Source organism: Gopherus flavomarginatus, chromosome 2 (genome assembly GCF_025201925.1).
Source record: "Gopherus flavomarginatus isolate rGopFla2 chromosome 2, rGopFla2.mat.asm, whole genome shotgun sequence".
NCBI lineage: Eukaryota > Metazoa > Chordata > Testudines > Testudinidae > Gopherus > Gopherus flavomarginatus.
In genome coordinates this window covers 201,298,151-201,315,970 of record NC_066618.1, presented here as the reverse complement: position 1 = coordinate 201,315,970, position 17,820 = coordinate 201,298,151, and the positions used below count along the sequence as shown (strand labels likewise).

The window sequence follows — 17,820 nt, the reverse complement described above, 5'->3', positions numbered from 1 at the left end:
CAAAATAATAATTTAGGCGAAGAAAGGCTATCTCACCCCGTCTTTCATCTCCGCTCTTTATTTCTCTCCTTAATGTATTTCAGCATGATGCAGTTGAGGGTGGTGATGATGCCAGCATGGTTAAACCTGAGTTTAATTTGAGTCAGGATTCTGGTTTTCGTTTAACTTCAGGTTATATGTCACCTAGTTAAAAAAAAAGCATAGTCTCCCAACTGCTATTGACCTAAATTTTGAACTTCTTCACCTTTAGTGCTTTTCGTGGAACCTCGGTAGGTCTTGAATAATCATTTTAATATCTGAACAGAGTTATGCCTCACTGAACTCGACTAGGGGGCGGGCGGAGGAGAATAGTTAACCTTTTCAATAAATGATTACATGTAAGTCAGATTATTGTTATATTGATGCATTACTGGGATTCATTCAATGGGTTCACTTAGCAAAAATTTCCATCAGTGATGCTTCAGTGGCTGTTTCTGCTCAGCTACAGTTTCTGTAAGAAGATAGGATCTTGAGTCACTACTCCTCTGGAGAGATGGCTGCTGGTGACAGTCAATTAGAGGTTCCCCAAGTTCCCTAAGATTGGTGAGAGTGGCAATCAACTAGATTTAGGACATATCTACATGTACAGCACTGCAGCGGTGCAGCTGTACTGATGCAGCTGTGGTGTTGTAGCATATCTGGTGAAAACACTCTGTGCTGATGGGAGAGAGTGCTCTAGTCAGCTTAATAAAACCACCTCCACAAGCGGCAGAAGCTATGTCAGCAGAAGAAGTTCTCCTGCCAACAAAGTGCTGTCTACACTGGTGCTTATGTTGGTGTAACTTATGTCGCTCGGGGATGTGGGATATTCACACCCTTGAGCAACATAAATTCTGCCAATATAAGCTGTAGTGTAGACATAGCCTTAAGAATCAGATGATATCTATCAGAGAGATTCCTTTAAGTGTTGTCAAAAAGAATTCTTAATGTGTAAACTTACTAGCAAAGCAGAGAGTTGAAAAACTTTTCAATCACCTCCTTGAAATAAAGTGATAAGTGGGTGGTTATTTTGTGAGAATATTCTCTTACATAGTAGATACTTGCTCAGGGACTTATGTCAATGAATGGATGCCTGTAAAAATGTGTTGGGTGTTTAAAATACTTTCAGAGTTTCATTATTAGTTATTACTGAAGATATGAACTGACATTAATTCAAGTCATTTCTGGCTCAGTAGCTTTGTAAATGAGTGCAGAAGCACTCACAAACTTCAAAAAAAGTAAAAAGAGAATATATAGCTGCAAAATCCACATAGTTCTCATGTATAGCTTGCTATCATCGTGTATTATTTTTAGCAGACAAAATATTTTTCCATCTTGTACCTTCCAGAAAATTTATCTACTATATGGATTTTAATAGGGGCTAAAGTTGTGCTGTTATTTTCGCCTAGCATCTTTTTATTTGACTTTATGTATAACCTTGGTATTGATGAAACCACAGAGCTTACATCAACATGAATAAAAGTGATTCAGTCACTGGCCAGACAAACACTTGCATGTATCATTCAAGTCAACAGCCTTCAATGAACATAAAGTAAGTATCAAGAAAACAGTAAAACAAGCTGTGAAGTTGCTGTATGAAACAGATGGGAGCAATAGAGCAGTTCTCAATCCTTTTTCTGCTCAGTTAATGATGCTTAATGTCTCTTTCTTATTATGTAAAGAACTTTTAAAGAACAGCTGTAGATGACCAGAAAGACAGTTGAGAGAAGTACTATGGAGTGGTGCTTCTTTCTGCAAAGTTTTTTAAAAAAATTGTGTTGGGGAATAAAGTTACTTAAATATTTGGAACAATCAATTTCTTTTGCTATTAGATGAACTGTTCTGTGTCCCTCTTCACTAATTGCAGTTCCTCTTTTGACAACTGATTCTGCCACCCTTACACACATTGAGTAGTACTTACTCATCCAGAGAAGTACTACACTGTGTTAGTGAGGGTTGCAGAAATAATTCTTTGCTTAGCACAAGTGTGCTTTGCATAGCTGCACAGCATAAAGTGATGAGAGAACCTGACTGGGGGGAAACTCGGATTAGATTTGACTGTCTGAATGAAAATTAAATGTATCTGAGAAGAAAAGGGCATTATTTAAAAAATACTCTGCTGTCACCTAGAAGGAACCATGCATATTTCCATGCTTCAGTGCCGATCGTTTGAGAATTGCATTGGACAGCCTATGATGGCCCTTGTAATTATGATACCAAATAGGAGGAGGAAGAGAGTGTCATGTGCTTAAAAAGCATTTTGCGTCAAGCTGCTAACCCCTCTGGAATTTCCACATGGAAAAACTATAATATGCAGTTAGGCATAGAGCATGTTAATGCAGTGTTTTGAGTTTGTCTATGTTTACCTACAATCTAAACTACTTTTGGCATTTTCCCTAGGCATTGGGGGCTAGATCCAAAAGAGGTATTTCAAACACCACAGTGCCTAGTGTTTAGACACCCTGTCACTTAGTGGAATCCCAAGCCCAGCACTAGTTACTCAAGTTCCCTGTACAATACATGGAGAGAGTTTGACATTAAGAATGGGATCCAGACAAGCCAGCACACTGAGGAGAAAGCCACCTATGCTAAAAGCAGGGACATACATTCTTACAGGTAATACTAAATATGATATAGGCAAAATCGCATGCAGTTATATTTCCCTTATTGTTAAACATGACACTGATCTCTTTCACTATTGCTACCAACATTAGTTGTGAACTCCCACAGAATTTCAAAAGTTTTGATTACTAGCCAATGATATCTAAAACTAAGCCAGGGATAAAAGAATATCCAACTTTTCCTGAATGATTAAGTGGGCTTCTGCATGACAATAAGGTGTCTTAAGTAAAGAAAGCATTCACTTGTTATGCATTAATCTCTGTGCTACTGCACATATTATTTTTATTCATTCATGTTTATCTACCCATACCTCTAATGCTTTTACCAATTTTAGGCCCGAATTCTTCTGGTGCAAATGGAGGAAACTCTGTTGAAGTAAATGGAATTGCACACATTTACTCCAGCTCTGAATGTATTTTCTTAGAACCTGGTCCAGAAAGTATAAAACTTCAAATATATAGATGTCATCATGTCTGCTCCTTCCATAAAAATAACCTATGAATAAGCATCCTCATCCAGCATTTGCATTATTCCAATGCCTCTTCCCATTTCTAAACAGTTGCAAAAGAGCAAAGGTAAATGTCAACAAATATTCTTGATAGCGAATATATTCAGGAAATGTCAGATCAAGGTGGAATCATTTCCACAGTCAAGGACCCTCACATGAAATATCCTGCCACCAGCCATCTCCCTTTTAAACATGAGGACTACTAGTTTCCACTGATCACAAATGTGAAGGTATCACACAAATTGAGGTGATCACTCCAGTATCCAGATTTCAAACCATTTAGAACACTGTAGGTCAAAATCAACACCTTAAGCTACCCATGAACAAATAGGAAGCCAAAGGCGCGTAAAGGCTGGTCTACACTAGAAAATTAGATCGACTTAGCTATGTTGCTTAGAGTTGTGAAAAATCCACACCCCTGAGAGATGATGTTAAGCTGACCTAAGTCCCATGTAGACAGTGTTAGGTCTATGGAAGAATCCTTTCATCGACCTAGCTACTGCTTTGCTGGGAGGTGGATCTACTACATTTACAGGAGAATCCTTCTATATGAAGCATCACTTACTCTGGCTTCTGAAGTCTGCTCCAGTGAATGTATTTAAAGCATCCCAGGGCCTAACCTCATGCAGAGGCCTAATGAGGGTTTCCTTAAAGATAATTGTTTGCAGTGTTTTGAGTGAAACCAGACAATCCCTATGCTCTCAAATGAACTCACATAGAAAAATAAGATAAAAACACCATGTTATCTGTGGGTAAACACTTTTCACAAAATGATCACTTTATATTTGACCTCTCAGTCCTCATCCTAAAATGAAACCTGCACAACACGTTCAAAAGATGAGGCTGGAAGCTTAAATTCATAAGTTTGCTAGACACTAAAAAAACATGGATCAATAAAGACACTAGATTTGTGGCTTAGTACAACAATCTCTAACCCACTAACCACCCTTTTCTGTCCTCACTGCAGAAGTGTTAACTGGTCACTTCATCTTGAATGGTCTTTTACAGTATATATTAACTACATATGCAAAACAATCTATTCCACCTTGTATTTAGCTATGACACCGAGTACCTTTCTCAGACTTGAAGAAGACCTCCCTGTAGCTCAAAAGCTTGTATCTTTCACTAACAGAAATTGGTCCAATACAAGATATTATCTTACCCACCATGTCTCTCTTAAAGATAGTTGTCACTGAGACCATTTGAATGGCAGTATTGGCCGTCTTCATTAATAGGGTCCCAAAGACTTTTTGCTGAACTTCACCAATTTAGCTCACAAGTTGTAGTGCAAAGCTTCTGCAGCATCTACAAAAACTCAGCAAGTAACACAGTCTGAAATTCAAGCAAAGAAGATGTGAAACTCTGCTTTTTTCCCTACAGTGGCAGACAACCTGGACTAGCTTCCGGTGATTTTCATCTACAAAGTAATGCAAATTCCTCACAGTGAGGGAAAATTTTACTCTTTATTTAATTGGAGGCCAGCCAAATTAACCATCTGGAACACTTCTGCTGTGCAGGATATAGCTGATGCTTTGGATTCTATCCCACATAACCATGGCATAAGACAGGAAAAATATTTTGTCATAGTCAGCACACTCTACTGCTACTGCTCTTGCTGTCATCTTTTTTGTTTCCTCTATCTCAGTTTGAGGTCACCTGTAAAGTATCCACGAAGGACAAAACTAATTGAGAGTGTGTTTAAAATCCACTGTATTGAAAATATAGAACATATGATGCTGTTTTCTGTAGGTTGAACTGTATTCTCCTTCAGACCCATCTGTCAGAGCACTGATCCCATTAATCTTTAAGGGTAGATCATCAAAATGGGAAGTTTTATGCCAACCCTAAAGTGGAAGAGACAATTGCCCATTTTACCATTACAGGGTGTAAAGAATCTCGGAGAAAAGACTGACTTTAAAAGAGGTGGGATGGATTGAAAAAGCATATAGGCAGAACCTGAGAAGACTCGCATCCCTGCGAGACAGCACTGATAAGATTCTCATTACCAAAGGAGCAAGATATAACGAGCAAGTTCTTGCTAAACCAGAAATTTAAGCACTGGAAATCAGGCATGTTTGGTGAGCAAACATGAGAGCAAAAAAGCATCAGAGAGCACAGCACAGTTGCACTCAGTGATGTGAAGGGGAAAAATATTCTATTTCTCTGTGTATCCACTCTAACTTGCATATGTGGAGATTTGCCATGTTGTAACATTATTACCGGGAGATTGAACTTGCAGAGGTGATGTTACTGTTTCAGTGAACACATCCACTGCTGACACATCATTTCAGGAAGTACTGTCTAATGAATAGAGTACATGAAGAAATGATATTACACTACATTATATGAGTGGATATGATGGTACATTGCTTTCCTCATAGGTTAGATAGCATTCCCACTTTCAGAAGTGCAGTTGTCACTTTCCAAACCTGAACAGAAGAACCAGCAACCTCTCTTGTCCTGTGATAAGAAATATACTTGCAAACCAATTCCTGAAGAGCCAATAATTTCTTCTTTTGCCTTAATGTTTTCTTAACTAAACACAAAGTGACACTGAAGTACTATGAGAGGTTTTTTAAAAGAGAACATTTGATTTATTGCATGTCTAGCATTCATCTGAGATATTGATTGCATCCCATTGCCATGGTTTTACTACAGTATATTAATTTAAACTTGATTCCTACACTGAGATCATTTTGAATAGCCTGTACAATTGCTTCTACAGCAAACTCCACACGTGCCTGATAGTGTCTGCATTCAGCGCAATTTACTGTTAGATCCACCTGCTATCAGTTGCACCAATGCCAAATTCAGAGTTAATATAACTTCCCTACTCCTCCTTGATATTCCCTTGTTTATACATCAAAGAATCATATTAGCCCTTTTGGCCACAGCTTTGCACCATGATTCCCACATCCATTTCAGAGTCACTGATGCCCAGGATACACAATATAAATTTGTAAGATATATATATGTATATTAGTTTGTAAATACTCAAGGGTCTTGTTGAACAAATGAGTACTTTTTTTTTTTCTGTTTCCTCATTGCTTTACCTGCATCCCAGGACCTGCAAAACTTGGCCCATAGTAAAGGGCTAATTCAATTTAGGTATTCGCATTTGGCTTCTATAAATTTAGGAAATTAAAATCTAACTATGAAATAGAGTGAAGCTCTAGAAAATATAAGGGAAAATATTTTAAAAACCTTGAAAATATGTACTCTACCTAGACATTGTTCACACAGTCAGTGAGTGGCAAAATTACATAAATTTATAGCTCTTATCCTGACTTCCCCTCCCCTTCCTTTCTCTCATTCATTTGCCTGTTATATCTTGTCATAAACTCAGGGTTTGTCTGTGGGGTGGAGGGGAAGAGATGAAGGATGGAGGGCAAAATCAGGAAAATTAATCCAAATTAATTAAAAATGTGAATTTAAAATGGATTAGTTAAACTGTGTGGACACTCTCATTGAGAATTAAAGTAGCCTTAATTCGGTTTAGTTTAATTCACTTTGGAAGTGAATTAACTAAAAGAAGGCCACAGGGGTTTAAGTAATCCACTTTAAATTCCATCTTTAGTTAATTTGGATCAATTTTCCTGATAGTCCAAGTGGAGATATGCCCAAAAATTGTCAGCTCTTTGGGGCGAGGGCTGCCTTTTACTGTGTACTTGCTCAGTGTCCAGCACCTTGAGGTCCTGATCTAGGCTGATAATAGAAATAAGTAATCATAATAACAATGGAAATGCTTTGGAAAGCTATAAAAATAATTAAATTACAAGTCCTTGGCAATATTACTTTTTTATTTTTGCATATTGTGTTTGCCTCTTAAATAGAATAGAAAAAAAATACTGATTTGAGTTTCATTCATAACCTAGTCTGAAGGTTTTTTGAAGTTCAGAAGTTGCATTACTGGTCTATATTTTGTCTGGAAACAGAAATACCAAAATACTGTAACAATTTTTTTTCTAATACTTAGCATCTACATAGTTCTTTATACCCTTAGGTATCAAGGATTTTTATATACACTTTTAAATACTGGGGGTTAAATCTTGGTTATGGTGAATTTAATGGCAATTTTGCCATTGACTTCAGTGGAGCCAGGATTTCACTTTAGATCTATTTAAAACAGAGATGGAGGTGGCCTCCTGATTCAATGGGTACGCTAAACTGCTGAGGAGGTGCTGATCACCCACAGCAGCACCCTCCTCCCGGGCACTGCAGCCTTAATCCTGGTTTATGTGGGAGGGGAGGCCCTGGATGGCTGAAGGGTTTGGGCATCAAGCCTGACCCTCACTCACCCCACAGTTGTGGCTCCTATCCCTATACTGTATTTGAATGGGCATGGGTATGTGTTTAACAAAATAGGCTCTCTCATTTATACTTGTAAAGGAGGATACAGGAAGGGTCCAATCATGCTATGTATCAAGGCTCTCTTGAGAGTTATTGAGGATCCTCCACTCTCATTGACTACAATGCTTGGACCCTAGCAGGATCGGACACAGCCTTCTAGTCACCAGGGATGAGTGCCTATAAATATATACCCCAAATAAAAAACAAAAAAATGAAACAGAGTACCAAAAACATGCCACAGTGGCTAAGCAGCAGAGTAAAAAGGCTGTTAGTAGTAAATAGGGATCCTTTCAAAATTGGAAGTAAAATCTTAGTGAGGAAAATGGAAAGGAGCATAAACTCTGGCAAGTTAAGTGTAACAATATAGTAACACAGGCTAAGGAATTGTCTATGTCCTTATCTACTTGCTCTTCAAATTCTAACAGCAATTTTCTTAAGTACATCAGAAACAGTAACCATGCCAAAGAGTCAGCTGGGCCACTGGACAATTAGGGTGCTAAAGGAGCACACGAGGAAAACAAGGTAATTGCAGAGAAGCTAAATGAATTCTTTGCATCAGTCTTCGTTCCAGACGATATTGGAGAGAGCCCCACAGCTGAGCCACTCTTTTTAGGTGACAAATCTGAATAACTGTCCCAGATTGAAGTATTAATAGAGGACAATTTGGAACAGACTGATAAATTAAATATCAGTAAGACATCAGGGCCGGACTGTATTTACCCAGAGTTCTGAAGGAACTCAGATATGAAACTGCAGAACTACTAACTGTGATTTGTAACCTATTGCTTAAATCAGTCTCTGTTACAGATGACTGGAGGGTAGCTAATGCAACACCAATTTTTATAAAAGGCTCCAAAGGCAATCCTAGCAATTACAGGCCTGTAAGCCTAACTTTAGTACCAGGCAAAATGGTAGAAACTATAGTAAAGATCAGAATGATTAGACACTTAGATGAACACGGTATGTTGAGGAAGGGTCAGCGTGGCTTTTGTAAAAGGAAATCATGCTTCCCTACTGAAATTCTTTGAGGGAGTAAACAAGAATGTGGAAAAGGGTGATCCAGTTGATATAGTGTATTGTACTTTCAGAAAGTCTTAGATAAGGTTCCTCACCATAGGCTCTTAATCAGAATAAGAAGTCATGTGATAAGAGGGAAAGTCCTTTCATGGATCAGTAACTGGAGATAGAGGAAAGGGTCAGAATAATACCATAATGCCACAATATAAATGCATTGTACTGAATAGTGTTTGCAGTTCTGGTTGCCACATCTCAAAAAAGATACATAAGCATTAGAATAGATGGAAAGGAGGTCAATAAAAATTATTAGCTTCCATCATAGGAGAGATTCAAAGACTGGGACAATTCACCTTGGAAAAGAGACAACTGAGGGAGGGAGTAATATGATAGAGGTCTATTAAATCATTAATAGTGTGGAGAAAGTGAATAAGGAAATGTTGTTTACCCCTTCACATAAACACAAGAACTAGGGGTCACCCAATGAAATTAATTGGCAGCAAATTTAAAATAAACATAACAAAGTACTTCTTCGCATAATGCAGCCAATCTGTGGTTCTCGTTATCATACGATATTGTGACGGCGAAAAGTATAACTGAGTTAAAAAACAATTAGATAAATTCAGGGAAGATAAGTCCATTAATGACTGTTAGCCAAAGTGGTCAGGAATGCAATCCCATGGTCTTGGAATCCATAAACCTCCAAACTGTCAGAAGCTTGGCCTGAATGAGAGGGGATGGATCACTCAAAATTGCCCTGTTCTGTTCATTCCCTCTGAAGCATCTGGCATGAGCCACTGTCAGAAGACGGGATGCTGGGCTAGGTAGACCAGTTGTCTAACCCAGTAAGGGTACTCTTAATGTCTTCAAACTGAGGACTGTTTTATGGGAATTTCTTCCCATGGATCAGCTGAACCATATAATTTAGGACTCTAATGTTAATGAGCTTACATAAGAAAGAGAGAATAATAGAGTTCCTTTATTTTGTTTGCAGATTTTCAGGAGATGCTGGTTGGTTTTCAAGAAGGCTTCCAGTAAAGGACCCAGAAGGCTAGAAAAATTTCCAGATGAAAAAGCAGCATATTTCAGAAATTTTCATAAGGTATGTCATGTGGTCCCACAACTGCACATCTACTTGAGCATAAGGTGCTTCTGATATGTAAACTCTGGAAGAAGATAGCATGACCAAGCTGAATGATGTCATCCTGAGATCACTGAAGTCAATCGTAAAATTCCTATTGATGTCAATGTTGAAAAATCAGGCCTTTATGTTTCTGTCCAGATAGGCAAAATAAGTTTATTCTGTTTGATATAAATATCTGATCTCTGCATTAATGTTTGCCTTGAAAAGATGACACTGAATTTACTAAAGTTTTGTACAAGGGTGTTTATGTCAAATTATGTTCAACAATTATAAATTAAACATCAAAACAGTTTCAGAAGATGCTAAATGTACCAGTTGTAAGTTCTAGTGAGATCAACACTGTTGAAATAAACATAATTTTTATAGATGATTGCAAAGTTTACAGGGTATGTCACAGTGGGGATTTTTTTTTATTTTGTGAGAAAAAAATCAGCATTATTACTAAATTGGCAGTCTAGATTGAATGAGCTCCTTATTGCTCTCTATTTGTTACAATCAGTTCTGTGGAGGAACCTAAGATATTTGAGAAAGGGCTTTCCTTTCCTTTCACTCCAGATGCTGTCATTAACTCACCAAGTGGTGCAGCAGTGATGTAATAATAAAATGACATAATGCCTTGCATTTATAGATTCATAGATTCTAGGAAGGGACATCGAGAGGTCATCAAGTCCAGTCCCCTTCCCTCGTGGCAGGACCAAATACTGTCTAGACTAATCCACATTTCTATAACCATCTTCCATCCAGGGATCTCAAAGGGCAGGATAAAACATTTGGATTTAATCTCACAACAGCTCTATAAATTAGACCAGGGATCGGCAACCTTTCAGGAGTGGTGTGCCGAGTCTTCATTTATTCACTCTCATATAAGGTTTTGCATACCAATAATACATTTTAATGTTTTTAGAAGGTCTCTTTCTATAAATCTGTAATATATAACTAAACTATTGTTGTATGTAAAGTAAATAAGGTTTATAAAATGTTTAAGAAGTTTCATTTAAAATTAAATTAAAATGCAGAGCCCCCCGGACTGGTGGCCATTACCCGGGCAGTGTGAGTGCCACTGAAAATCAGCTTGCGTGCCGCCTTCGGCACGTGTGCCATAGGTTGCCTACCCCTGAACTAGACATTACCTCACAGTTAGACATTACCTCATTAGCTCATAGTTGGTCAAACTGAAGCACAGAGGTGACTTACCCAAGGTTGTACAGTGAGACCATGAAGGACTCAGGAGTAAAAAATCCAGATCTCCTGAGATCCCAGTCTTGTGCTTTCCATCACAGAAGGACAAATTCACATTTCAGTTCTGATGAACTGGGTCCACCTTTTGGCACCTGTCACAAGGGAAACAGATCAGGTGGGTCACCCACTATTTCCTGGTGGATATTTGTTCACCATCCCCTCCTCCTCCCCCCAACACTCAAATAGTTTGGCATTAGTGGAAGTCTTTGTTAATGAGAGGCCCAATACTCGTATAACAATGATGTTGTTGGTTATGATCAGAGCTGTGTAAGGAATTTGCAAGTCACTGGTCTATTTTTCTCATTCTTAGATGTATCAAGTCCCCACCAAGCAAAAACAGTCCTCCTCCTCTTTAAAATACAAGTGGCACAGTTTGAATTGGAGATATAGAGCATACACATGGGCTGCTATTATTGCCTATTTAAATTCTCTTTCAGTAACGTTGTAGTTTTTGATATCTAAAAATGACATTACTAGCCCTTCATTAATCAGAGACAATTATGTCCACTGTTGTTCATTTTACTGCACTAACGTGATTCCTCTATATCCCTTTATGTACTTTAGATTCCATTTATTTCCATCAAATATTCACAAATGACTCACAACTGACATCAAGAATGACTTGCATAGAAAACAGTTGTGATGTCCCAATAAAATTACATCTCCAGATAGGGAAATAAGGAGTAGGAGTAGACAAACTCTTCAGAAGCAAAGATCTCTTTTACTTGAAAATGTCTTTGTTAATAAAGAAAGCAGGATAACATTTAAAAAAAACAGATACAAATGAATAATATTTAGATAGTACCTTTCATGCAAACAGCTCCAAAAGAACTTTTGAAGCTGATTTTTCAGCCATATATTTTATAGAAGAAACAATTATCTAATTGGGCAACCATTTAACAGTGCATCAAAATAGTATAGTCCTGTAGGACAGGATGTGGAGAATAATACCTTGTCCTGTTTCCATGAGTGGTGGAATTTTAGGCATGTAGAATATAATTATCTAAGGAAAAATTTAATCAGGTCACCAGGGTGACATCCCCACTTTATAAAAATTGTCATGAAATCATTACACACCACAAGCAGTCAGGAGTTAGAGAGTTTACTTCTTATCCATAACAACATTTCAGAAAGCTTCCATGAGGCACTAGCATCTCATTAAGAATAGCTCAGTGGCAAGTAGTCGAGTGGGACAACATGGTTTCTTTTTTTCTTGGATTTGTTTAGACATCTTCTGTTCCTTGGGTCAGACTGTCTCCTTGGAATGGTTTTGATCGTGGTGTGACTGGTATAGATATTACTTTTACAGATTACCAGTCATTTTCGGTCTGAGTTTATCGCTCTCCCTGCAGTTGTGATAATTGTTTTAATATTCTTATTTATTATTTGTATTGCCATAGTGTGCAGAAGTCCTTGTTAGACCAGGATCCCATTTGCTAGGTGCTCTATTCTTGTTTTGGTATTTCTTCAGTTCTAGTTTCTTGGCACATAATTCTTTTGTAGCTAATACACAATTAATTGTTTTTGGCTCAAGAATTAAGATGTTAACCATAAGGTTTTTTTCTTTGTCTCTACACTTGAGATTTTAATAAAGTATTGTCAGTTGCACTGTAGCAGTCTAACAATGCTAAATATGGATCCTTTTGAATTTTTACTATTTGGACAAACTTCTGCTAACTCATTTTGATTGTTTAGTAAGGGCTTGAGGTGATGTGCTTGAACTGATGTGTATATATAAAAAGGATAAAGCGAATCTCACAAATTTAATGTCAGTATTTGTTATTAACTCATCTAGAAACCCAGCAGGAAAAAATTATGAAATGCAACATGTTGTGCAACTACTCAATTTCAAGAAAAAATAGAATGGTCTGCTACTCAATGGTAATCTTTCCCATTTAATTCAAATAGATCTGCACCAACTGCAGACTAAGGGCAATTGGGAATATCATGTAATTTCACAGGTTATTTTGCATTCTCATTCCTTTACTGAGTGCATATTTCACCCACAGATACCTTATCTTTGACGGCAGCATGCACAACTGTCCAGATTGCGACATTTTAGACTCTGTTCTTATATTTCTCAGTACTCACATGTGCATTGTTGATTATGCTTAGCATTTCTTAACTCATGCTGTATTGTATTATGACACAGTGTCCTTTGTGCAGAAATTTCATCTCTAGTCCCAATTTGCTTTTGTGCTTGATAACTGGTGGTGGTGATGGTGGTGGTTTTTCCTGTCTGTCATCTGTCTAGGTTTAATCTCTCAATCTCTTGTAAAAACAGGTCATTTTGTAATTTTTCAGCTGGTCTTACCAAACTTTTTCAAAACAAGTAGCACATGAATTATATTTTCTTCAGTGTCTTTTTCCTGCAGTTTCTTGCTGTCACTATTTATAGTTGTTCTTTAAATCATACTGGCATAAAGAGCTCCTTACTAAGCCTATGTTTCACAGTTAAGGAAGCTTTTGCAATTTCTTGATCACTTCCTGAATTTTAGGTGGTACTTAGAACAGTGGTGTCTTTAATATGGTTTCTAGTGGTTTATGGCATGTCTTCCCTCAGCTGATTTCTTCCTATTAATATATTTATGAAACAGCTCCCAACAATGCACAACATTGTCAGCATTTGTTTTTAATCTGAGCATACTTCTGTTGTGTTTAAATCAGTGCTTAGGATCTATTCACCACTGGACAGTTGTCTTGGAGAACAACAGTTCCCAATCCAGGTGACCTTGCACTGATTTTAGGCTCTTTGTTAATATCAAAGTATTTCAGAACAAGTCGTTCCCTGACAAATTTAAATTCCCTAAGGCATTTTTCTTGCAGTCATCCCTTGACAATTGGTACTATCCTCAGATGATGTAATTTGAACATTTATTTGTGAAAATTGAGTGATTTTTTTGTTTGTTTGTTTTAAGATGTGAATTTTAGGCCTCCATTTTTAGGCTCTTTCTATTTGCACGTTACCTATCCTTTGTCCATCATCCTTTTTAGAACATAAGAACAGCCATACTGGGTGAGGTCCATCTAGCCCAGTATCCTGTCTTCCAACAGTGGCTAATGCCAGGTGCCCCAGATAGAAAGAACAGAACAGACAATCATCAAATGATCTATTCCCTGTTGCTCATTCCCAGCTTCTGGCAAACAGAGGCTAAGGACACCATCCCTGCCCATCCATGATAATAGCCATTAATGGACCAATCCTCCATGAATTTATCTAGTTCTTTTTTGAACCCTATTATAGTCCTGGCCTTTGCAACATTCTCTGGAAAGAGTTCCACAGGTTGACTGTGTGCTGCGTGAAGAAATACTTCCTTTTGTTTGTTTTAAACCTGCTGCCTATTAATTTCATTTAGTGACCCCTAGTTCTTGCGTTATGAGAAGGATTAAATAGCACTTCCTTATTTATTTTCTCTACACCAGTCATAATTTTATAGACCTCAATCATATCCCCCCTTAGTCATCTCTTTTCCAAGCTGAAAAGACCCTGTCTTATTAATCTTTCCTCATTCAGAAGCCATTCCATACCCCTAATCATTTTTGTTGCCCTTTTCGGAATGTTTTCCAATTTCAATATATCTTTTTTGAGATGGGATGACCACATCTGCATGCAGTATTCAAGATGTGGGCATACCATGGATTTATATAGTCAATATGATATTTTCTGTCTTATTATCAATCTTGTTCTTAATGATGCCTAACATTCTGTTCGCTGTTTTGACTGGTGCTCTACTTTGAGTGGATGTTTTCAGAGAACTATCCATAATGACTCCACAATCTCTTTCTTGAGTGTTAACAGCTAATTTAGAACCCATCATTTTATATGTGTAGTTGGGATTATGTTTGCTTTCATCAACATTGAATTTCATTTGCCATTTTGTTGCCCAGTCACCTAATTTTGACAGATCCTTTTGTTGCTCTTTGTAGTCTGCCTGGGACTTAACTATTTTCCCTAAACATACTTCCCAAATAACTGATCTCATTAATAAAATCTGGAATGTATTCATATTCAAGTCAAATTTATTTTCACTGGCATATTGCTGAATATTTCAGTATTTTATTATGTTGTTGCTTATGTTTGATGCCAATCAGCAGTTATGTCTGTCTCATTTAGAATCTCAAAAGTTTGGGAAATTATTATTGTTGTTGTTGATTACTATGAATATTAATAACAATGGTTGGCTGCAATTTCAGAGGGAAGTTGCTTAAAAATATATCCACCAAAAGAAGGATTGGAAATTCTGGGTTTTGCTCTTTCTATATTGTCAGCCTTAACTAAAAACCTTGGCTCATATCCAAGCCTGAAAATTTTCTTTCATTTTGAAGTCTAGATATGTCTTCCTCAACTGTTTTAATAAATAGTGCTCATATTTTCTTATCTTAAAACCTCTGGATCCATCAAATCATTAACTTGTTTGGTTTTGTTACAGTTGCCATCCCATTAGCCCATACCTTGATATATGAACTTAATTATACCATCTGGTCAAGTTCATTTTTCACTTTACCTGTCAATGCAAATTCTCAAAGAGAACTAAATAGCTTCCCTCTACAGATTAAGTCCCTTTAAGTTGTCTCAATTTCTAATCACTAATCAGTTTTGTAAATCTTGACCAAACTTCATAAAGTTTCATCTCCAAAATAATTATTTTGGACACTATCAAAAGAGAGATTTCTTACTGTAATGCTGATCCATCATAAACAATAGCATCACAAATATAGAAAGATAGTTGTCTACATTTTTTTTTGAAAATGTGGTTGATTGTTTTTTGAAATTCCTAAACAAATATCTCTAAAGAGAGGTTAATATGATTACTTTCATAAACCTTTTCATTCTTAGGCTGATAGACTTACTCAGATGCATCTGTGGTTTTCAAAATGTCCCTCTGAAGTTTACTAAGGTTGTGGAAACTTCAAATCTTGAGTAAAGTCTTCAAAAGTGCCTAAGAACATAAGAATGGCCATACTGGATTAGATCAATGGTCCATCTACCCCAGTATCCTGCCTTCTGACAGTGGCTAGTGCCAGATGCTTCAGAGGGAATGAACAGAACAGGGTGATTTTGAGTGATCCATCCACTCTCGTCCAGGCATAGCTTCTGACAGTTGGAGGTATGGACTCCCAGAGCATGGGACTGCATTCCTGACCACCTTGGCTAATAGCCATTGATGGGCTTATCTTCCCTGAACTTATCTAATTCTTTTTTGAACCCAGTTATATTTTTCGCCGTCACAATATCCTGTGGCAACGAGAACCACAGATTGGCTGCATTATGTGAAGAAGTACTTTGTTATGTTTATTTTAAATTTACTGCCAATTAATTTCATTGGGTGACCCCTAGTTCTTGTGTTTATGTGAAGGGGTAAACAACATTTCCCTATTCACTTTCTCCACACTATTCATGATTTAATAGACCTCTATCATATCACCCCCTCCCTCAGTTGTATCTTTTCCAAGCTGAACAGTCCCAGTCTTTGAATCTCTCCTCTAATGGAAGCTAATAATTTTTGTTGACATCCTCTGCACCTATTCTAATGCTAACATATCTTTTTTAAGATGGGGCAACCAGAACTGCATGCAATATTCAGTACATAGCATTTATATCATGGCATAGTGGTATTTTCTGTTTTATTATCTGTCCCTTTCCTAGTGGTTCATAACATTGTTCAGTTTTTTGACTGTCACTGCACTGCAGAGAACTATTCACAATGCGTCCAAGATGTCTTTCTTGAGTGCTAACAATTAATTTAAACTCTTATCATTTTGTATGTGTGGTTGAAATTGTTTTCCAATATGAATTACTTTGCATTTATCAGCATTGAATTTCATCTGCCATTTTGTCACTCTTTTTGTTTGATCACTTCGTAACTTTTTCAAGTCAGCTTTGGACTTAACCATGTTGAGTAATTTTGTATCATCTGCAAATTTTGCCACTTCTCTGTTCAACCTTTTTTCCGGCTCATGTATGAATATGTGGAAGAGCACAGGTCTCTGTACAGATCCTTGGGGTACCCCTCTATTTACCTCTTTCCATTGTGAAAAATGACCATTTATTCTGACCCTTTCCCTATCTGCAGTTTCTGATCCATGAGAGGACCTTCCCTCTTATCCAATGACTCATTGTTTGCTTAAGAGCATTTGGTGAGAAGGCTCTTAAGCTAATGTCAATCAGTGGGGTTTCAAAAGCTTTCTGAAAGTGAAAGTACACTATATCAACTGGATCAATCTTCTCCACATGCTTGTTGACTCCTTCAAAGAATTCCAGTATATTAGTGAGGCATGATTTCTCTTTACAAAAGCCATGTTGCCTCTTCCGCAATATACCATGTTCATCTACGTGTCTGATCATTCTGATATTTAGTTTTTACCAGTTTCCCTGAAACTGAAGTTAAGCTTGCCACCCTGTAGTTGCTAGGATCCGCCTTTGGAGTCTTTTTAAAAAAATGCCATTTCATTAACTGCCCTTCAGTCATCTGGAACAGAGACTGGTTTAAGTGATAGGTTACATACCACAGTTAGGCATTGGGGTGAGGGCGAGAGATAGCTCAGTGGTTTCAACCTTGGCCTCTTCAATCTAGAGTTGAGTTCAATCCTGGACAGGGACATTTAGGGATCTGGGGCAAAAATGCTTTGAGCAGGGGATTGGACTTGCTGAGGTCCCTGATATTCTATGATTCCAACTTCATATTTGAGTTCCAAAGTTCAGAACTCTTGGGTGAATACCATCTGGTCCTGGTGACTTATTACTGTTTAATTTATCAATTTGTTCCAAATTGTCCTCTATTAATACTTTATTCTGGGACAGCTCTTCAGATTTGTCACCTAAAAAAAAATTGATTCAGATGTGGGGATCTCCCCATATCCTCTATAATGAAGACTAATACAAAGAATTCATTTAGCTTCTCTGCAACAACCTTGTTTTACCCTG

At 37.4% G+C, this 17,820-nt stretch overlaps 2 protein-coding genes across 3 annotated transcripts in view; one reads left to right on the top strand and one right to left on the bottom strand.

Moving 5' to 3' along the window:
* Nucleotides 1-17,820, top strand: part of DOK6 (docking protein 6) — a 439,614-nt gene that overhangs the window by 155,569 nt on the left and 266,225 nt on the right. Inside the window, exon 2 of one of the 2 annotated variants that reach the window (XM_050938847.1) lies at nt 9,507-9,614. The exons of the other annotated variant lie outside the window; for it this stretch is intronic. Within the exon in view, the coding sequence (XP_050794804.1) occupies nt 9,507-9,614 (108 nt within the window). The remainder of the gene's footprint in view (nt 1-9,506; nt 9,615-17,820) is intronic. 2 annotated transcript variants of the gene reach the window in all.
* LOC127044256 (zinc finger protein with KRAB and SCAN domains 2-like) overlaps nt 1-17,820 on the bottom strand; it is a 618,075-nt gene that overhangs the window by 461,889 nt on the left and 138,366 nt on the right. The gene's annotated exons all lie outside the window — the stretch shown is intronic.